The following is a 23,300-nucleotide window of genomic DNA, read 5'->3' as shown; positions in this document are numbered from 1 at the left end:
CCCCCTCTTTTTTCACTCTGGCCCAGAGCACCAGTTGGTGCTGAGGAGAAGGGCTCTCAAACAATGACATAGGCAGGAGACAAGGTGGGACTGTCTTCCTGGCCCCTTCTCTCTTCACTCTGGCCCAGAGCACCAGTTGGTGCTGGGGAGAAGGGCTCTCAACCAATGACATAGGCAGGAGACAAGGTGGGACTGTCTTCATGGCCCCCTCTCTCTTCACTCTGGCCCAGAGCACCAGTTGGTGCTGGGGAGAAGGGCTCTCAACCAATGACATAGGCAGGAGACAAGGTGGGACTGTCTTCATGCCCCCTCTTTCTTCACTCTGGCCCAGAGCACCAGTTGGTGCTGAGGAGAAGGGCTCTCAAACAATGACATAGGCAGGAGACAAGGTGGGACTGTCTTCCTGGCCCCTTCTCTCTTCACTCTGGCCCAGAGCACCAGTTGGTGCTGGGGAGAAGGGCTCTCAACCAATGACATAGGCAGGAGACAAGGTGGGACTGTCTTCATGCCCCCTCTTTCTTCACTCTGGCCCAGAGCACCAGTTGGTGCTGAGGAGAAGGGCTCTCAAACAATGACATAGGCAGGAGACAAGGTGGGACTGTCTTCCTGGCCCCTTCTCTCTTCACTCTGGCCCAGAGCACCAGTTGGTGCTGGGGAGAAGGGCTCTCAACCAATGACATAGGCAGGAGACAAGGTGGGACTGTCTTCATGCCCCCTCTTTCTTCACTCTGGCCCAGAGCACCAGTTGGTGCTGAGGAGAAGGGCTCTCAAACAATGACATAGGCAGGAGACAAGGTGGGACTGTCTTCCTGGCCCCTTCTCTCTTCACTCTGGCCCAGAGCACCAGTTGGTGCTGGGGAGAAGGGCTCTCAACCAATGACATAGGCAGGAGACAAGGTGGGACTGTCTTCATGGCCCCCTCTCTCTTCACTCTGGCCCAGAGCACCAGTTGGTGCTGGGGAGAAGGGCTCTCAACCAATGACATAGGCAGGAGACAAGGTGGGACTGTCTTCATGCCCCCTCTTTCTTCACTCTGGCCCAGAGCACCAGTTGGTGCTGAGGAGAAGGGCTCTCAAACAATGAGATAGGCAGGAGACAAGGTGGGACTGTCTTCCTGGCCCCTTCTCTCTTCACTCTGGCCCAGAGCACCAGTTGGTGCTGGGGAGAAGGGCTCTCAACCAATGACATAGGCAGGAGACAAGGTGGGACTGTCTTCATGGCCCCCTCTTTCTTCACTCTGGCCCAGAGCACCAGTTGGTGCTGAGGAGAAGGGCTCTCAAACAATGACATAGGCAGGAGACAAGGTGGGACTGTCTTCCTGGCCCCTTCTCTCTTCACTCTGGCCCAGAGCACCAGTTGGTGCTGGGGAGAAGGGCTCTCAACCAATGACATAGGCAGGAGACAAGGTGGGACTGTCTTCATGGCCCCCTCTCTCTTCACTCTGGCCCAGAGCACCAGTTGGTGCTGGGGAGAAAGGCTCTCAATCAATGACATAGGCAGGAGACAAGCTGGGACTGTCTTCATGACCCCTTCTCTCTTCACTCTCAACCATAGCAATTGGTGCTGGGGAGAGGGGCTCTCAATCAATGACATAGGCAGGAGACAAGGTGGGACTGTTTTCAGGACCCCCTCTCTCTTCACTCTGGCCCATAGCGGCAGTTGGTGCTGGGGAGAGGGGCTCTCAATAGATGACATAGGCAGGAGACAAGGTGGAACTGTCTTCATGCCCCCCCCTCTTCACTCTGGCCCAGAACAGCAGTTGGTGCTGGGGAGAGGGGCTCTCAATCGATGACATAGGCAGGAGACAAGGTGGAACTGTCTTCATGCCCCCCCCCCTCTTCACTCTGGCCCAGAACAGCAGTTGGTGCTGGGGAGAGGGGCTCTCAATCGATGACATAGGCAGGAGACAAGGTGGAACTGTCTTCATGCCCCCCCCCCCTCTTCACTCTGGCCCAGAACAGCAGTTGGTGCTGGGGAGAGGGGCTCTCAATCGATGACATAGGCAGGAGACAAGGTGGAACTGTCTTCATGCCCCCCCCCTCTTCACTCTGGCCCAGAACAGCAGTTGGTGCTGGGGAGAGGGGCTCTCAATCGATGACATAGGCAGGAGACAAGGTGGAACTGTCTTCATGCCCCCCCCCCCCTCTTCACTCTGGCCCAGAACAGCAGTTGGTGCTGGGGAGAGGGGCTCTCAATCGATGACATAGGCAGGAGACAAGGTGGAACTGTCTTCATGCCCCCCCCCCCTCTTCACTCTGGCCCAGAACAGCAGTTGGTGCTGGGGAGAGGGGCTCTCAATCGATGACATAGGCAGGAGACAAGGTGGAACTGTCTTCATGCCCCCCCCCCCTCTTCACTCTGGCCCAGAACAGCAGTTGGTGCTGGGGAGAGGGGCTCTCAATCGATGACATAGGCAGGAGACAAGGTGGAACTGTCTTCATGCCCCCTCCCCCTCTTCACTCTGGCCCAGAACAGCAGTTGGTGCCGGGGAGAGGGGCTCTCAATCGATGACATAGGCAAGAGACAAGGTGACAGTGATTACAAGGAAGAACTGTCTTCATGGCCCCCTCTCTCTTCACTCTGGTTTTCAGATCGTTCTGTTTTAAATCTAACTTCATCTCCCCAAGTTTGCATCCAAACTCTCTACCGACTTCTTTCTTTACCCTTTCTTCCTCTTCCCTTTCCTACTGATCATGTGCTTCATCTAGACTTATGCATCAATTTCAGAATTGATATTTCTCAGTCTCTTCTAAGCTTTCAAGAGCTATAATCAAAGTTTATAAGGCAATAGGGGAAAAAAAGAAGCCCATATACCAGGTGGATAGACTCAATCAAGGAAGCCATGATGAAAGACTTGAGTGGGGCTGCTAAGGATAGGGAGACCTGATGATCCCTTATTCGTTGGGTAACTCCAAATCAAAGTCACCTTGATGGCAGGGTTGTTGTAAGTTTTTCGGGCTGTATGGCCATGTTCCAGAACCATTCTCTCCTGACATTTCACCTGCATCTATGGCAGGCATCCTCTGAGATTGTGAGGTCTGTTGAAAACTAGGAAAATAGGGTGAAATGTCCAGGGTCGGAGAAAGAACTCTTGTCTGCTGGTGGTAGGTGTGGTGAACCCACCACATCATGGCGTCTTTTTACAAATCCCCACATAAGCAACCCTTCACGGGGCAACTAGTAGTTTAGGTAAGTAGTTTTGGAACACACACACGCACGCACACACAGCTAATAGACTGCAGTTATTGTTTTTAAAGGAAACAATCAGTTCCCACCTTTCTGCATGATCTTCATTTTGTCTCAGTCATGTAATGTATCTGTTTTCTGTGCTCAAATTATCATGATTCAAGGTAACCCTGGGTACAGTATTCCATAATATGCTTTCTGGAAAAGAGTTACACATATTGAAGAGGACTCAGGGAAAAAAAGACTCTCTTTGTAGGGTCAGGAAAACATTAAGAATGCCAGATTGAGACAGCAAATCAATGCAGTGTTTGTAAACTGACAAAAGATATGTTCCAGATAAGATTGGAGGCAGCTGGGTTAACGGTGACATATGTTAAATACTAAGAAGCTTTACTGACTTGGCTGATAGAATATTTCAGTAACAACAAAGCTTGGAAATGTTACTTTTTTGGATGACAGTTCCCCAAATCCGATGTGGCCACACTGGCTGGAGAATTCTGGGAGCTCTCATTCAACGAAGTGATGTTTCCAAGCTCTGAAAATCCTACTTAATGTTAACTTGGAAATAGGTCCCACTGAGGCTTAAACCTAAATAAATGTGTACCTTAAGACATGTACCCTACGTACACTTATTTGGGACTAAGCCCACTGTGAAGGACTTTCATTTAAATGTGCGTAGGCTTAGTCTTTTGAAAGCTTTGGTCTCCTGGGGAGGCTTGGAAAGATTCATGCAAAGAGGCCAATCCTTAATTTCCCAACAGGCTACATGCAGGAACATCACCTGTTTAGAAACAAAACACAACAACAACAACAATAACCAAACAGCTGTATGAAGAATTAGCAAGCTAATTTGAGACCGCTTTGCAAACAGGGAAATAAAGATTGGCCAGGTAAAGCAAGCTAACAACTTAAAACTATCTAGGACCCTGCACACCAGCTATACTCTTCACAATGTGCAGGCTTACCTGATTGTTGCTGTGACTTGTTAAATACTAAGAAGCTTTAATGAATTGGCTGATAGAATATTTCAGTAACAGCAAAGCTTGGGAATGTTACTTTTAGGAATACAGTTCCCCAAATCCAATGTGGCCACACTGGCTGGAGGATTCTGGGAGCTCTCATTCAACAAAGTGATGTTTCCAAGCTCTGGCAATCCTTTTTAATGGTAACTTGGAAATAGGTTCCACCGACTTTGTTATTACTTTGCTAGCTTTGTCATTCTCTCCCAATCATTGTAGTGTTAGCGTTAACACTTTGGTCTGATCTTACCTGCATCCATCTTATGGCTAGAAGCAACTAAAATGATCAAGGGTCTGGAGAACAAGCCCTATGAGGAGTGGTCATGTTTAGCCTGAAGAAGAGAAGGCTGAGAGGAGACATGATAGCCATGTATAAGTATGTGAGAGGAAGTCATAGGGAGGAGGGAGTAAGCTTGTTTTCTGCTGCCCTGGAGACTAGGACGTGGAACAATGGCTTCAAGTTACTGGAAAGGAGATTCCATCTGAAATTAGGAAGAACTTCTCTACTGTGAGAGCTGTTCAGCAGTGGAACTCTCTGCCCCGGAGTGTGGTGGAGGCTCCTTCTTTGGAGGCTTTTAAACAGAGGTTGGATGGCCATCTGTCGGGGGTGCTTTGAATGCAATTTTCCTGCTTCTTGGCAAGGGGTTGGACTGGATGCCCCATGAGGTGTTTTCCAACTCTATGATTCTATGATTCAAGCTCTTGACCTTCCCAGTTGACTTTCAATTTCCTGTTGGCATCACAGTTGCGTAGGTGGAAAACACACACTTGTGTCTTGGCAGGGTTAGGCTTCAGCTGGTTATCTTTGTAGTAGCTGGAGAGATCTTTCAAGGCATTAGTAAGTTGGATTTCAACTGTTTCAAAGTCTTTTGCTTATGTTGTTAGGCCAAGGTCATCAGCATATATAAAGCTCTTTGTGAGTGGTGGTTGTTGCTGATCGTTAGTAAAGATATTAAACAAGGTGCAGACCCCAAATTAGTAAGAACATCAGCCCTAGCCTTGACTTACTCAACTGCCAAGTATGCCTGCCCTGTTTGGTATAGGTCTGCCCATGCAAAGCAGGTGAACACGGCATTGAATGAAACATGCAGAATAATCACAGGATGTCTTAAGCCTACACCTGTTGATAAATTCTACAAGCTATCTGGCATCCCCCCCCCCCCATGTGCGATGGGAAGTTGTGCTGCTAAATGTGAGAGAAATAAGGTTGACCACTGTGAAAGCCACTCACTACATGGCTACCAGCCTCCTCCCAATAGACTCAAATCAAGGAAAAGCTTTATGAGAACTCCTCTTGGCGTCCCCCTCAAAACAGCAAGGGTATCCCTCTGGGCAGCCAGACCAGGAAATCCCAACTGGATGGCCCCCCACGAGGGTCTTCCTCCAGGTGCAAACCAAGACTGGGCAACTTGGAAGTCCCTGAACAGACTCAGAAGCGGAGTGGGCAGATCAAAAGACAATCTGGCAAAATGGCACTACCTAAAAGAATCCCACACCTTATGTGACTATGGAGCAGAACAGACAACTCCGCATCTGTATGCTTGTCCACTATGCCCTGCCTCATGTACAGAGGAAGAATTGTTGGAGGCTACAGACAATGCCATTGCTGTTGCCCGTTTTTGGTCAAAAGATATTTAGCCACCTGCGCTCCTTCTATTTTTATCGGTTTTATACTAATTTATGCAATGCTTTTGATATGAAATAATAATAATAGTTCTATGATTCTGTGAAATAGCCTAGATTACATGCTCTTTATTCCATTTTCCTAATTGTGAGAAGAAATAATCCCTAATTAACTTGTAATCTCCATTTATACACAAACACACATATGACTTTTATATGACTTATCCCACAAATATATGTAATGTATCATGCTTTCCAAATCTTCTCTTTATCTTTACTATAATCAGAAACCCCCTTAGACTTTTTTTGTGAAACTGGCATCTCACACCAGATAGCAAAATGTGTTATCCCAAAACCAGTTCAAGCCAGCCCTTTAACTATAACCCTTATAAGTATGTATATCTAACAAAGATTTTATGCCAAATCTCAGCCATTATCAAGACTAGACATACATCATGCAAACAGACAAAAACTTGGATGAATAGTGACCATTCGTCTTATTCTGAGGTGCTCTTCCATATCTGCTTCAGCTTTCAGGGCAAAATTCTACACTTCTCCAGTCTTCTCTTCTTTTACATCATCTCACCTCTGAGATGTTCATCCCTTCCCTGATATAAGCATGTTTGATCTCCAAAGTAATATTCTTCTCTCTAATATTAAATCCCCTTATCTCAGCTGCTTTCTCTAAATTCTTTCAAAAGTTCAACACATCTTCTTTCCATAGTGACATTCCCATCCAGCTCTGAAACTATTATTCCAACTTGAAATCCCACATTTTTCAGATCTTCTACCACATGGCAAGTCTCTTCTACCATATTAACCACAGCTTTCCCAAAGATCCCCTCCATTTGCTTTTTATCAGCATCTGATTTAACTTCTCTCTCAACAGTTTCACCTCTTTTTATATTTTTTCAAAGAATGTATTGTCAAAGGCTTTTATGGCCGGAATCACTGGGTTGTTGTAGATTTTTCGGGCTGTATGGCCATGTTCTACAAGCATTCTCTCCTGACGTTTCACCTGCATCTATGGCAGGCATCCTCAGAGGTTGTGAAACGTCAGGAGAGAATGCTTCTAGAACATGGTCATACAGCCTGAAAAACACACAACAACCCATTTTCCAAGAATATTTGATCATCTTGACTTTCTAAGTCTTTCTTCCAAGGACCTTCCTCATTTCTTTTAAATGTTGTCATCTTTACTATCCAGAAACTGGGTTGCTGTAGGTTTTTTCGGGCTATATGGCCATGTTCTAGAGGCATTTTCTCCTGACGTTTTGCCTGCATCTATGGCAAGCATCCTCAGAGGTAGTGAGGTCTGTTGGAACTAGGAAAATGGGTTTACATATCTGTGGAAAGACCACAGATCAAGATCTGCTAATCAAGGTGGTCAGTTGAAACATTCACACCTAGCTCCAGCAAACAAGAGTTCTTTGTCCCACCCAGGTCTTTCCACAGATATATAAACCCATTTTCCTAGTTCCAACAGACCTTATTACCTCTGAAGATGCTTGCCATAGATGCAGGCGAAATGTCAGGAGAAAAAGCCTCTAGAACATGGCCATATAGCCTGAAAAAACCTACAGCAACCCAGTGATTCCGTCCATGAAAGCCTTCGACAATACATTATCCAGAAACTCCTTGGTGCAGTCAGGAAGATAGATATCTTCACTTATAATCTTGCAAATATGGTAGCAGTGCTAAGCTACTGGTCTTACCTGTTGTTTTTGTACCAGCAAGTACAATGTATCCCTTTATCAAAAAGTGTCCTTTCCCAAGAGAGGTGTAACCCTTTAATAACACCCCCAAATAGTTCCATCAAAAGAAGAAAGGTGTCAAATTTCCATTTTTAATATTACTGGTCGAAGTAATTATATCTCCATCCAGTTAAGCCTTTTTCATATATGATACAATCTTAAAAACAATTCTTGCAGTCTCTCTTCTTAATCCAGAAAGGAGGCATCTCACGGAGGTAATGATGTCACCGCAGAATTGAAGCTCCCTTTAATTATAATCCATAAATCCTTAATGTTAGATGAAAAGTTGATTAAAGAAAGTGAAGTGGCAGACTTTTTGTCCTTGTAAACTTGCTTTCAATAGTGTGATCAGGATGGTATCCTGTATAAGTGCTCTAAGTGCATTTAACTAAGAGTTGGAATTCATACTTGGCTGATAGGTCAGCTGGACCCTTCCTAGGACTGGAAAACCTAAAGATGTAATAAATGTACTGTCGACCTCAAGGTTGGACTTTTGCAATGCTCTCTACACTGAGCTACCTCTGTACCAAGTTCAGAACCTCTAGTTAATTCAAACGTGTCTGCCACATTGGTTGCAGGAACATCTAGGAGTGAGCATATTACACCTATGTATTAAAATCATTCCACTGGTTGCCAATTAGTGTCGAAGCAAAGTACAATGTGTTGGTCATGACCTTCAAAGACCTTACATGGCCTTCTCCCACACAATCCACTTGTTACAACACTGAGTTCCTCTGGGGTATGTTTACTCCAACCAGCTAGAACCCAATTGGCGACCGTCACCCAGAGGACCTTGTCACCGACTGCCCATAGAAGACTGTGGAATAACTTGTCAGAAGAGACTCAACAGCTAAATAAACTATCAGAATTTAAAACATAATTAAAACCTATCTCTTCCAGCAGGCCTACCCAGTCAATTTTAAAGTATGAATTTAAAATTTACATATTTATTAGTATTAGTGTTTTAGTCTTCATTCTCTGTTTTAACACATGTATTAAATGGTCAGGTGTTTTATCTGTGTATTTTAACTATACCGTATTGTACCCTACCTTGAGCTGTGAAGAGAGTTGGGTAACAAACAAACAAACAAACAAACAATAATGTTGTTGTTGTTATTGTTGTTGTTGTTACTATTTTACTAGAAACATATTGGCAACCAGTGTAGATTCTTTAAAGCTGATGGTATAGGGCTATGACACTACCATAGCTGCAATATCTAGTTGCAGTTTCTGTGTCATCTTCAAGAGCAGCCTCATGTAGAGTGCATGGAATTTATCAGAACATTTAATATTGTTGCTAAGTCTTCTGTAGCCAATGGACCAACTGAAACCACATGTCATGAGACAGACTGGATGTGGGTGAACCACAAAATTGTGGATCAATCACCCCGAAACCCTGCCAGAATGCATAGTTGGCCATTTTGGGTCTGTGTGCCAAGTTTGATCCAGATCCGTCATCAGCTGGGTTCAGTGCTCTCTGGATGCAGTCTGAACTACAACTCCCAGAATGCAAGGTCAATCACTCCCCAATCCCAGTATTCAAAGCTGGCTATGTTGGGTTTGTGTGCCAAGTTTGGTCCAGATGGTTCGGTATTCTCTGAATTCAGGTGAACTATAATGCCTGGATTCCAAAGTCAATCACCCCCAAACCCCTATTCAAAATTGGCCATGTTGGGTCTGTGAGGCAAGTTTAGTCCAGATCCATCATGGGCTGGGTTCAGTGCTCTCTGGATGCAGGGTGAACTACAAATCCCACCCTGATGGGTCGGTCTTGCCAAAACCCTCCAATATGTTCTGTTGGTCAATAGGGTTCTGTGTGCCAAGTTTGGTCCAGATCTGTCATTGGTACCATTCATAGTGCTCTTTGGATGCAGGGTGAACTACAATTCCCACCTGGGTGGATCAGTTCCTCCACAAACCCTTCTAGTATGTTCTGTTGGACCTGGGAGCTCTATGTGCCAAGTTTGGCTCAGATCTATCATTGGTGGGCTTCTGTGTGCTCCCTGAATGCAGGGTGAACTTCAACTTCCACCTGGGTAGATCAGTACCTGCAAAACCCCTCCAGTATGTTCTGTTAGTCCTGGGGGTTCTGTGTGCCAAGTTTGGTCCAGATCTGCCATTGGTGGGGGGTCACAGTGGTCTTTGGTAGTGGAAGCCAATAGGAAATCTGCTGCATACATACGCCGTCGCCCACATACATACGTCCACTTTTATTATATACACTAGCTTGGGGCCCCACTGCTGCCCGGGTTATTTGAGAATTGCATTGTTTGTCTGTGCTCCAAGTGTAGTCTAGATCCAATGTCAGCTGGGTCCAGTGGGTGCAGGTGAACTACAACTCCCATATGCAAGTTCCATCGTCCATGGTCCATTCCCCTCCAAAGTGCACCAGGATGTAGTGTGGGTCATGGGGGCTCTGTGTGCCAAGTTTGGTTTTGATCAGTCATTGGTGTGGGTTGGTATCAGGATAGAAGATAGATATTAAAATGGATTCTGGAATTTCAAAGCTGCACATTGGTATCCCAAGGGCCACAACTGATCCATGGGGTACACTTGTCACATATCTTTCCTGCCTTCAGTTTGGCTACAGACCCATTCTTAGGAATGTTTCGTTTTTGAAGAGAAATAATTTCTCATTACGGAGAGGATGGCAAGAAACTAAACTCACTAATGTGTGTGCATAAAAAACAATACAGTGGAAGGTAGCAAGTGATGTTCACTTTCTCAAGAGCGCCTGACAAAATCATCATGCTTTATTGCCCTAATTAGTTTCCCTGGTATTTCATGCAAAGGTTCCAGGGTGCTTAGAAAGTTAATAGGGGGTAATAGAGTGGAACGTGAGGAGGTATACTCCCCCCACTTCCACAAGTACTCCTTTCTCCTGCTGATAACAAGGGAGCAGGGGAAAATATTTTGCTTGCTTTAAAAGAAGCAAAAGTTCAGAGAGTGGGTAGGAAAAGCAGAGAGTGACATCACAATACGTTTTAATGGCTCTCCCTGCTAGCTAGTTTGCATCTGTGACGGTGAATGCCAAACATTAATTGTGTTCCATATCTGCACACCTGTACAGGATATGAGTCTTTAACTTTAAAAAAAATCACTTACAATTGCCGCATAATAAAAACAGTAGGCATTTACAATGAAGGACCAAGTTGAAAAGGCCTCCAGAGTATAGTAACTCCTTGCGATGCCCTTGGCATGGGCTTTGGCCTCTTTGACACAGCTGTATGAAATACACATTAAATTGCATTATATGGCAGTGTGGACTCAGATAATCCAGTTCAAAGCAGATACTGTGGGTTGCTGCCTTGATATTCTGGATTATATGGCTGTGTGGAAAGGCCTTTTGTTAGCAAATTCCTAGGTATGGACTTCATTAAACTTGCAAAATTCCTGAATCTCACCATAGAAAAATGTTATGCTGCTGTGTTCCTTCAAGTTGTATCTGACTCATAGGGGTCCTAAAGCAAGCCTATCACAGGGTTGTCTTGACAATACTGTATACATTCAGGGTGGGTTTGCTTTTGCCTTCCTCTGAGGCTGAGAGTGTGCGATTTGCTCATGGGATCACCCAATGGGTTTCCATGGCCATCCAGGGCCAAGAGAGAACTCTAGTCCTGGTTTCCAGAGTCATATTTCACCCTTTAACACAGTGAAGATCTTCTTCGACCACAGCTCTAGATGTATCCCATCAAACGATGCAGGCCATGGTCCCACCCTATCAGTTGGCAAAACAGTGAGAGGTTTCCTCGCCACCACGGTAAGCCTTCCGTCTTTTGGACAGCTCCATTGAGCTAGCACCCAGGTTTTTTTCTTGGTTTTGGTGCATTCCTCTGTGTGATGGGGGATGCACCAACACAGCAAGGCATGTTGCTGCAATTTTGCCACCCTTCCCTTTGTCTGATGGGGAAGTGGCAACACGGCAGCACACCTTGCCACAATTCTGCCATGTGTTGAGAGAAAGAGGGAAGGTGTGTAGGTTGCTACATGGTGCCACTTGTGCTTTCTGTTTTGCTGGTGATTGCCAGTGAAATGGAACAAAGTGATGAGGTCCTTACTTTTGTCAATGTGATGAGATTCTTGGTTCCTAAAGCTGGTGGTCCTGGTAGGCCTACACTGCCTGCTTTGTGGCACACTCTCTCTATCATTATGTCTGGAATCACTCTGAAATGGAACACCTTCAAATTTAGAATTGCACCACATAAGGAAAATCTATTGTAAAAAAAAAACTGGCAGGTAGATGAGTCCCCCTGGCCAATGGGGCTCTGTGTTTAAGCACACCTAAACTTGGTGGTAAATCTGGTACTAATCATCATAAATCAACAGGAGACTTGCAACCTCATCACCCTCCTGGTGCCATTTTGTCAGTCTCTGTGGCAAAACAGCAGGGACTCCTGTGTTGCCCCGTGTGCCACTCCTGAGCAGTATTTCTTTCCTCATCCAACGGGGGAAGTGGCTAATGGGGCCTTGTGTTTAAGGACACCTAAGTACAGTGGTAAATCTGGCACTGATCATCATAAATCAACAGGAGACTTGCAACCTCATCCTGCTCCTGGTGCTGTTTTGTCAGCCTCTGTGGCAAAACGGCAGGGACTCCTGTGTTGCCCCGCGTGCCACTCCTGAACAGTAATGCTTTCCCCATCCAACGGGGGAAGCGGCACTGAAGAGGTTCTGAACTGTGCTGGTTCCAATGGAGCCAGCACAACACAAGAGCCTTCCCATGTAAGGAGGGAAGTGTCCTACCGCACTTCCACTCCAGTTGATGGCAGGGGCTTCAACAGGAAGTCCAACAATGTTGTGGGATGAACAGTGTGGTCATCCATCACAGGACTGTTCCTTTAGCATTCTAGGACAATAAAATGTTAAATGTGATGAAGTCATTAAAGACAGATACACACACTTCTGTCTTCCCAATTTTAGCTGTTTTAAAATACCCCCTATTTCTCTCTTCTTCCAATTTTCTCCCTTTGTCCTCGGCTTACCTAAACTGCTGCAAACTAAGGGACCTTCCACACAGTCAATATCCCACAATATCTGCTTTGAACTAGATTTTTTGAGTCCACACTGCAATATAATCAAGTTCAATGTGGATTTTACAGTATATACTTGTGTAGAAGGGGCTCCAGTCAAAAGAGCAACTTGATTTATTTGGAGAGATATCCTATGAGCTCAGAAAAAAACAAAGTGCAGCAGCCTCTCCTAGCTTTTGTGCTTTTCCATATTTTTGGCATCTTGAATCCACATCTTGGCCACACTTCTTCTAGTTTTCATTTGTGAACTGCTGGAATGCATGCAAGGGCAATTCTCTAAAGGCATATTTTACTTCAGAGGTGAATGGAGGTCAATCTGGTCAATCAATACTAGATTGCAAGGCAAGAATTTCTGACTCCTAAGTATTTGATAACATCAATAACCATGCCTCACTAATACAGAACTGATCTGTCTAACACGTTACTGTTGAGCAGTCAGACTGACCATAGATAACAATAGGCACAGGGGGACTAATTCTGTAATAGCTTTTTATCTGGAAATAGTGAATGCTGGGAGTTGTACACAAAACCTTATGCTCTAAAACTGAGCTATAACCCTTTCCAAAAATAATAAGAGAAGTAGGGATGAATAAAAGAATACTGAGTGACTATGCATGCAAACAAGTTTATGCATGATTGTATGAGAGAGGAAAAAGAAATCATTTTGGATGACAGCAGAATTCCCAGGCAACATCTAAAGTTATCATCCAAAAGCAACTTTTCAAAATTCTTTTAATTGGTTATTTTCTGCATCCCAACATGGTAATCATATGATGCAAACCAGCATTGACGTCCTTCTAGTTAAGGACAGATTTTGACAGATGTTTTAATTTTAAAAAACCAGTTTATTTAAATGCTGGAGGTTGTAAGAAAGATTAATAGTGTTGTTTTGTTAAGTGGGGCCTTTTTTAGACCCCACTGCAGAAGGCCAACAAAGATTCGTTTCCTTTTTTTAAGGGTTATGATAGCAAACCAATATAAACATGTTCAGGAAGCTGTTTTCTCTATTTTGGAAGAAACAAACGAAAAAAGCTCCTAGTGAATGTCTTGAGCTCTGGATTACACTTGACAGTAAATCTTTTCCTTTGGCGGCTGTAGTTATAGACTTCTCCCTCACAGATGGGAAGCTTGATGGAGCCCCAAACGATCTTTTGTTGTGGCAAAACATTATCGGGGGAGATTTGCTTTCCCCTTTTCACTTGTGGCTTTGGGAAGCCTGCCCTGATTCTGTGCATCTTGGCTTAGAAACAAATCTAGCTGTCTTCACCAGTGCTAAAAAGAACTCTTCTGGATCAGATGAACATTTGTTCTAAATTATCTTTATCATAGTGCAGCCAGGTATTTTGAGGAAACCCAAACAGTTGTAAGATATGAAGGAACAGCATACTGTTAATCTTTTCTTCTGGTTTACTGAATTCATACATTTGGCATCATGTTATTTCTTTCTCCAAAATATAGTGGCTTCTCTCCTAACTAGGTTGTACAAATACGTACCTTTCTGGAATACAACATCCAGAATCTCATAGCCATGGATTGTCTATCAAGCCTTAATATGAAGGCATTGCATGACCAATAAGAATTCTCCCGTTGGCCCACCACAAATAAATTTTTCCTGCAGTCCCTAATATACTACTACTACTACTACTAATAATAATAATAATAATAATAATAGTAACAACAACAACAATACTTTATTTATAACCCATCCTATCAGGTAAAACAATCTCAATAAAATTATAAAAATAACAGCTTAAATAAACAAATGTAATACATAACAAACATTTACAACACGATAAGTTCTTTAAAAACCTCTTTAAAATTAGACTCAAAATATTGAAGCTAAGATGGTTTACAACTTCTAAATTTCCAGTATTGCAGTAACTTGAATTTCAGGTGAACCCTTAGAAAAACCCTTTAGCCATCTAAAGAAAAAGGGCAGGTGGAGTGACCAAGGAAATGCAAACACAGCAAATATGAGAGTTCTATATGTGAATGATATTCCATAGACTTCATTAGATGGAGCGGGGAAAATGAGGAAAGAGGAGGGAACTGTCTTAACTAGTTCCCTCCCATCTTTCCCTGTGTTCTGGGATGGCCAGCCATTCTATGTGTTTACCCTGTCTTTCCCTGTCTTTCCACTACTTTCTCCTGCCTTCTGATGCTTGGAGTCAGGTAGTACCCAACTCCTAAAGATGGCTGCTAGGCTCCATTTCCGTGTGTTGTGGAAACAGAGTCCCACCAGAAGTTCCATTATGTCATGTGATGGCCTCCGTGGGACTCCCATGGGACTCTGTTTCCACAGTGCATGGAAACAGACCCTAGCAGCCGTTGGATCAGGTCCAATGTGTCTCTGGAATGCTAAAAAATTGGGACTGAAGGTAAAGTTCATTTTGGAGGACAACATTCATATAAACTCACTAGCTGTGCCCTGCCACGCGTTGCTGTGGCCTATAGTAAAACTTAGCAAAGTTGAGGTAGATATCTGGACTATTATGAAAGAGAGGTCCCTACCTATTCCTTCCCCCTTTTCCTCCCCCTTTCTCTCCTTTCTTCCTTCTCTACCTCTTTCTTTCTTTCTTTCCTTCTTTCACTACTTGGTTTCATCCTTCTCTCTTTCCTTCATTCCCTCCCCCTTTCTTCCTTTGCCTTTCTTCCCTCCCTGTTTGCTTCCTTCTTTCACTTTTTATTTCCTTTTATTTCACCACCATCATAACAATAACAATAATGCAATGCATTGCCTCCGGGACCTGACACCTCTCCCATTCCCCCTAAAAGGGTCTCATAGGAACAATAGCATAATAATAATAATAATAATAATAATAATAATAATAATAATAGAAATAACAACCTTTACCCGCCACGTGTTGCTGTGGCCAATCTTCCCTCTTTCCCTCCCTCCCTCCCTCCTTCCTTCCTTCCTTCCCATCTTTCCTTCTCCTCTTCTTTCTCTATCTCTTTCCTTCCTTCCCCCTTTTTCGTTTTCTTCTGCTGTCTCTCTTTTCTTTCCTTCCATCTTTCCTTTTCTTTCCTTTTCTTCTTCCTCTAACTTTCCTTCCTTCCCCCTTTTTCTTTACCTCCCTTTCTCTTTCTTCCTTCTTTCCTTCCTTCCTGTCTTTCCTAGATTTTGACAGGGCGGGAAGGGGCGGGGTGGGGTTTGGAGGTGGCGTGAAGTAAAAGAAGGTAAGATTGGGGTGGGGGAGTGATGGAGCGTGGGATTGCGTGTGTGTGTGCGGCAGCGAGGGGAGTCATGGAGCGTGGGGTTGCGTGTGTGTGTGCGGCTGCGGGGGGAGTGGGGTTGCGTGTGTGTGCGGCGGTGGGGGGAGTGATGGAGCGTGGGGTTGCGTGTGTGTATGCGGCAGGGGGTGTGTGTGTGTGGGAAGCGGCGCGGCGGGGCTTGGAGTGGGCATGGTTTCCGCAGAGGGAACGTTGGCCGGAAGGCCATGTGCGCGCGCCAGGGAACTTGCGGCTGGGCGCCAATGCGCATGCTCAGTTGTTTTGCCGTTTTGTAAGTGTGTTGTTGTGTTGTTTTTCATTTTGAGTAGATATGTTTGTACCTTATGGGTTGTGTTATGGGCACGGGGATTTTAGTTAAGTTTTGTTGGGGGATTTTTGAGTTTTGTTGTTTCGCCGTTTTGTGAGTGTGTTGTTGTGTTGTTTTTCATTTTGAGTAGATATGTTTGTACCTTGTGGGTTGTGTTATGGGCACAGGGATTTTGGTTAAGTTTTGTTGGGGGATTTTTGAGTTTGGTTGTTTTGCCGTTTTGTGAGTGTGTTGTTGTGTTGTTTTTCATTTTGAGTAGATATGTTTGTACCTTGTGGGTTGTGTTATGGGCATGGGAATTTTGGTTAAGTTTCGTTGGGGGGTTTTTGAGTTTTGTTTCCTCGTTGGATGCCCCTAACAAATTTATATATATAGATTTTGTTCTATCCATGATTGCACTCCTGAAATCTGGGCAGTCTTGTGTTAAAGGCTCTTTGTTTCTTCCTTTCATTTTTTTTAAAAAAACTTGTTTCCTATCCTTCTCTTCCTCCCACTAAGTGCAGTAAGTCTGCCATCTGCCCCAATCCTGAACCAGGCACAGGTCATCCTTTTCTTTCCCATACAAGGGCCCATCCCAGTGACAGCTGCTTATTTCTTGCATTATTTCTATATGACAGCAATACTTATGCTTTCATCAGCACTTAGTGTAAAGCCTTCAGGTAGTTGGTGCAGTGAGCAGAGCAGAGAAGAGAGGTTGCATAAGCCCAATGTGGGCTAGTTGAGCCCATGCAAGGACATGGACGTTACCACCCTTTCTGACATTATAGCATTCCCATATCAAGAAGCAAGGATATATATTGCAAACCGTCCAACTGTCCCAATTTGGCTGGAAGACTCTTGGTTAATGATCTGTCATCCTATTGCCACTGAACCAGTGCACAGAAAGACCATTATCAGTGGTAGGAAATCACTCAACACCTTTTATTAGATATTCTGTAGAAAAGGGCCAACTGTGAGGTCACCCTTGCAAGTCCAGTTAGTCAAAGCTTGCAAGCTTGAACATATTTTTATAGTATTAAGTTTCTCCTTTATTAATATAAAAAAGAAGGAGGACTTTGCTCTGCAAGACTCTGCAAGGCTCAGGACCTTTTCACACGGGACATGTTTTTAATTGTGGCAAGGACGAGGTATGTCATGCACCATCACATGACGCACAGCAGGTCCTGCCCACATTTCTCCCAAAGTGGAGGGGAAGCACCGAAAGGCACTTTCGCCTCCACTACAGGGAGGAAAGTGTTGTTTGCATAGTTCCAATGGAGCTACTTACACTTTTCTCCCCTTTTTGCCATGCAATGGCATAAAGGGCAGCAGAGCAACTGGCATGGGCCCCATCAGATGACAGAAAGAGCAGCAGTGTGTGTTGCCCTGCAGCCCTTTCCACCCTTTCCCATCCTCACCATGTGATGAGAGGAGGAGGTGCAACGGCATGGCCTGAAAAGGCCATGTGAAGAGGTTGTATGTCTGCATCTACATTGTAAAATTAATGAAGCCTGACACCACTTTAACTTCAGTATATGAACTCTTGGGATTTGCAATTGGATGAGGCATCAGAAGTCTTTGGCAAATAAGTCTAAATACATTGTTAAACTACACCTCCCATGATTCCATAGCTTTGAGCCATGATAGTTGAAGTGGTGTCAAACTGCATTAATCACACCATGTAGATGCACCCTATGTCTCCCAGAATCTCAGAACCCCTATATCTATGGCAGGTTAACCTGGAGATTCTAGATGTTGTAATCATTTTTTTCTTCCAGGGTACGACTTTCTGTCAGGTTGTTTTAGTAAGTGATTTAATTTGATCCTGATACAGAGGTCACCTAGAACCTGACTGAAACTGTGATCGCTGGCTGCTCCTATCCTGATTAAACAGGTAAAGCTCATTGCAATTAACATGGAAGCTCAAACAGGCAGTCCCCAGAGTATCCCAAGGAAGAGGAGATCAGAAGCTGGCAAGAGACAAATAGTATTGACAGAAGTAAACAGCCGGGCTTCAGGAGTGGTCTTCTCTGACTGCAAAGTACCAAAGTCAAAAACTTTCCTTCGGAAAACAAATCACTCTGCGGCTAATCAGCATAATCTGTAATTAAATGCATAAGACTGTAATCAAGTGGGATTACTTGGTTTGGTGGACCAGCCCAAGCCTATTATCAACCTGCTGCACAGCCAGAATGTATGTGCCGTCAAAAAAAGGAACGGTCCGTTCTTTCCTTCAGCGCCGTGTTCTCACAGATCTGGTGGTTGACTTTGCTTTTGCTGCAGTGAGAAAAGGGGAATCACGCCAAAAGCATGGCAACTTTTCCATTCCTGGGCAGCCGGCAAAGTAGTAGAGTTACCCAAATGTTTCCTGACTTGCCTTTTCTTTCTCTTTTGCTTTTGTTGCAGATGGAAAATGTCTCCAGTTCCACAGCGTTCCTGTCCTCCTTATCTGAAGGAGAAGACCTGATTTTTGGAAGTCTCTATATACTCTTTGGTAAGGATGTGCATGTCTGTGAATGAGAAGCAGACCTTGGCATTTGCTTAAACAAGCATTATTTTCTTTTTGCTTGAAAGTACTTTGCTCTTTGGCTTCAGGGTAAAGTCACCAGACTCTTGTGTCAGGGAAATGCTACCAGACATAGGATCCCCGAATTTGAAGCCACTTCCTGAGGCGGAGTTTATTCTTACTTCTTTTAAAATATGTTTATCCTGATGGTATCTTGCTGTTGTGTGCATGTCCTATTTATAGGTTTCTAATCAGTATCTAGATGCCCACAGTGAGAACAAAGTGCTGGATTATATAGGATTTTGGCCTGACCCAGCTCGACTCTTTGCAGTTTCTTAATCATTAATAAGGCAAAGGATGTGATGAGAAACCAGAGCTTGGAAAGTTACTTTTGAAAAGTAATGTGCTGTACAGTTCATTATAACCCTTTTATTCCATTGATTGTCACTCTTGTTACTTTTTAAATTCATTTAAAAAAAATCCAACTAAAAATACTGTTAATCCTCCATAATCACAGATTTTGCATCCACTATGGTGTGATTTTTTTTTAAAAAAACCCAAATCAAACCTTGATTTTCCCATTATATATAAGGGATAGTATTTTACAGCACCACTATATATGGTGGGACTTGAGCATCCATGGATTATGGTAACCAGGGAGAGCCTTGAAACCGAATCCTAGCAGATATCAAAAGTCGTCTATAGTAATAAAGCAGACTAATGTTTTGAAGATAAATACCCCTAGAAAAGCTTTTTTTATTTTGCCCACCTCCATGAATATAAATTTTTTTTTACTAAATTTAACATCAAAAAGCACTATCAGTTGTGACATCATTGGCAAAAGTAATGGCCTTATGCTGTCAGTATCCAAATACCGTATTTACTCGTATCTAGTGCGCCATCGAATCTAATGAGCACCTCAGTTTTCAAGACCCTGAAACCAAAAAAAGAATTTGCTGGCAAATATAATGTGCAGCAGAAACAGAATTGAAAGAATGTACAAGAAGGAAGGGAAGGAAGGTGCCTTGAAAGAATAGGTAGAGAGAGGGACAGAAAATAGAAAGGAAGTTACAAGAAAGAAGGGGAGGAAGGTGCCTTGAAAGGAAAGGCAGCAAAAGGGAAAGAGAATAGAAAGAAGGTACAAGACAGAACGGGAGAAAGGGGCCTTAATAATAATAAATAATAATACTTTATTTATATTTCACCCTTCTTACCCTGAAGGGGACTCAGAGCGGATCACAGTACATATACACCGCAAACATTCAATGCCGCTTTGCATACACAATACACAGACAGACAGAACCAAAGGAGGTGGTTTGTTTCAACTCAGTGTCCAGTTGTTTTTGGTGCCATGAAAGGTTGGGCTCCAGTCCAGGAGGTGTTGTTGCTCTATCCTCTATGATGAAGAGCCATCAGGATTTCCTCCTTCCTTTTGATCGCCCAGCATTTTCTGATATTCTTTATTTATGGTGTTGTAAAACACCTCCCCCACTTTTAGCGGTACCTAATTTCTCTAATTAACAGCTAAAGCTTTTTTCGAATTGCTTAGGTAAACAATGAGCTAGGCTGACAGTCAGCAGCTCACGTCGAACCGGGGCTTCGAACTTGCAACCTTTCGGTTGATAGATCTTATAATTGCTCGTGATTTACCAGCTGTGCTAAACCTCTGACCCTTGAAAGCAAAGACAGAGAGAGAGAGAGAAAGAGAATAGAAAGAAGGTACAAGAAAGAAAAAGCAGAGAGAAGGAAGAGTGGATGGGAGAGAAAAAGAAGGAGCTCTGGGGCAGCAGAGCCAAGGCTCAGTTCTTGTGGGTTTTTTCGGGCTATATGGCCATGTTCTAGAGGCATTTCTCCTGACGTTTCGCCTGCATCTATGGCAAGCTTCCTCAGAGCCAAGGCTGTTTCTGCTGAGAGGGAGGCCGGGTGAGCCAGGGTGAAGGAGGCCCTTCAACGCCTCCTCCGCTTCCCTAATAATAATAATAATAATAATAATAATAATAATAATAATCTTTATTTATACCATACCATCATCTCCCCGATGGGGACTCAGAGCGGCTTACATGGGGTCAAGCCCGGACAATATATTACAGCAAAAATGAAACCAAAACATAAACAGCTAGCGAGGCAGCAGCCCTGGCAATCTAAGGAGGAAATTGTGAAGGCAACCATGATGCCTTCGTCGGCTGTTTGCTGCAGGCTCGAGGAGCCAAGAATGCTGCTCCTTGCTGCTTTTGGAGCCACCTTGCCTCTTCCTCCTTGGCTCCTGGGGTTGCTCACCACTTGGCCTATTCACCCTTTACCAGCTGCTTCACCGGCTTGCCTTTCACTGCCGCCCCCCTTCACTGGCCACTTAGGTGGCTGGCCTCCTTTCCAGCTGTCTTCACCGGCTCACCCTTCACCAGGTAGTTCACTCCTTTGCTGACCACTTCGCTGGCTAGCCCCTTTGTTGGCTTACCCCTTTGCTGGCCGCTTTGTCAGTTCCCAAGGAATATTATGCAAATCTAATGCGCACCCCAATTTTGGCAGGGCCATTTCACCAAAAAAAAGATGTGCATTAGAACCATGTAAATATGATAAGTAATGCGTTTTAGTACAATCATTGCAACATCTGCTAAGGCAGGAATGGGAATCATATTGTCTGCATGGGGTCTTGACTGAAACCATAAATAACATTTAAAAAATCTAAAAGTATTTTACAGTTGCTCAAAACATCACTTCCAGTTGCTGCAAACCGCATTGGTGTGGTTGCTGGAGGTCAACGGGTACTGAAAATGGCTGTAGTTTCTGGCCCTATCTACACTGGCAAATAAAATCCAGATTACGGCATCTGCTTTGAGTCATATAATCCAGCTCAAATCAAATGATTTGATAATCTGGAGTATATCACAGTGTAGATCCAGCCTCTGATGCTAGGTACACAATCACCTTGGTCTAAGCTCTGATGATACAATGGCTCACCAGTGATGCTTGTTCCAAGCTTTACTTTACTGTGATCCAAAGCATGTTATTGGGCACAGCAGTCATCACTAAATTTAAAATGGCCCTAATAAAACATAAGGCTTGATTAAAAATGTACATGTTGACCGCCAGACTCAGCTGGAAATTCATCTGCTTCATCTTACAACAGTTGTCATTTCTGAATGGTCTTTAGTGGCCTCCCTGTGTGAATTTGTTGATGGATTTAGATATATCCCTCTGCCTGGTATGCTCCAGTGTTCTTACACAAGGGAGAAGATCATTAAATTCCTGCTGTGTGAGCTAGTTAGCCATGGCTTTGAGGATATAAAGACATGCCTGAGAGGTGAATGTGAGCCAAATGAAGATGAGATGAGTCCCGGAAGGGGTTGCTCTTTCATAGCCACCCGCTTACATCAACATAAAAGCCAGAACAGTGGAAATTACTTTTAAGAAGAATTGCTATTATGAATAAACTGTTGCTGTACAAATTACCATATTGTTAAAAGTTTAATTAAATTTTAATGTTGTCCGTTTCTATATTTTACCTATATTGTAGTCATTTTAGTTTGTAAACTGCTTTGATTCCTACTCTTAGGGGAAGGTGAGATATGTATAGATACATACATTGTATTTATTTAAAGCATGTGTGTTTTTCCTCCCACCACATAAGGGATCCTGAGGCAATATAATAAAATTTTAATGACAATACATTATAGTGTAATGCAAACAACATAATACTCTTTGCCAATATTTTATATTGATGACTTAGTTATGTATGCATAACTAAAAGAGGGATCTCAAAAAGCTAAACATATGGGTGATTAAATTCCAGATGCAGCCAGAGAGCATCAGTATGTTACATTTCGAGTCTCTATGCTGTTGCCTAAGTTTAAAAAAAGAAGATAAGCACCTATCCTTGACAGGAGAGAATGGTTGATCCAAAGTACCGGATCCATATGAAAAGTCAGATAGATAAGTGGTCCAATTTTGTTTTGTCTCTGTCGTGCCAGTCTTTGTACTGTGCTGTCGAAGGCTTTCATGGCCAGAATCATTAAGTTGCTGTGAGTTTTCCTGGCTGTATGGTCATGTTCCAGAAGCATCCCCTTCTGACGTTTTGCCCACATCTATGGCAGGCATTCTCAGAGGCTGAGGGATCTGTTGAACGTTTCCAATAGATCCCTCAATTTCCGAGGATGCCTGCCATAGCTGTGGGTGAAATGTTAGGAAAGAATGCTTCTAGAACATGCCATACAGCCCCGAAAACTCACAGCAACCCAATCTTTGCACTCATTTATTGACTTGGCTTCTAAATTTATTGACTGGGCTTCCAAATTCAAAAACATTTCACAGTATAACTGCATTCCACTTTGTGTGTAGTTTCTTTTGTCAGGGGCTATTATATTTGGATGCATACTGAAAAAATGCAGCCTTTGTGGTTCTGTAGTCTTTTTGCTGCTAAAGGCCATAAGTCAACTGTTCTGATCCTCCAAGGCCACCCATAGAAAAGAGTGGGCTGCCTACATCCAATCCAGGATATTTCAACAAATCTAGTCCAGATCAAGAAGTGGATTTGCTCCAAGAATGAGGCTATCAGTTTAGTACATTTGAATTAACTTGCATTACACTTTGTCTTTAAAATATCAACCAAATTCCACTCTGAATAGTCTTGTCTGGTTTAGAAAGCCAAGTAGAGTCAGACCTGTT

At 43.7% G+C, this 23,300-nt stretch overlaps 1 protein-coding gene across 1 annotated transcript in view; it reads left to right on the top strand.

Annotated features, from left to right (window-relative positions):
- The window catches only part of LOC132773145 (opsin-5-like), an 89,462-nt gene that overhangs the window by 36,856 nt on the left and 29,306 nt on the right, over positions 1-23,300 (top strand). Inside the window, exon 2 of the mRNA XM_060772130.2 lies at positions 18,539-18,626. Coding sequence (XP_060628113.2) covers positions 18,539-18,626 — 88 coding nt within the window. The remainder of the gene's footprint in view (positions 1-18,538; positions 18,627-23,300) is intronic.

Source organism: Anolis sagrei, chromosome 4 (assembly GCF_037176765.1).
Source record: "Anolis sagrei isolate rAnoSag1 chromosome 4, rAnoSag1.mat, whole genome shotgun sequence".
Taxonomy (NCBI): Eukaryota; Metazoa; Chordata; class Lepidosauria; order Squamata; family Dactyloidae; genus Anolis; species Anolis sagrei.
Note: the sequence above shows the minus strand (reverse complement) of the source record. Positions and strands in the feature narration are given on the sequence as shown.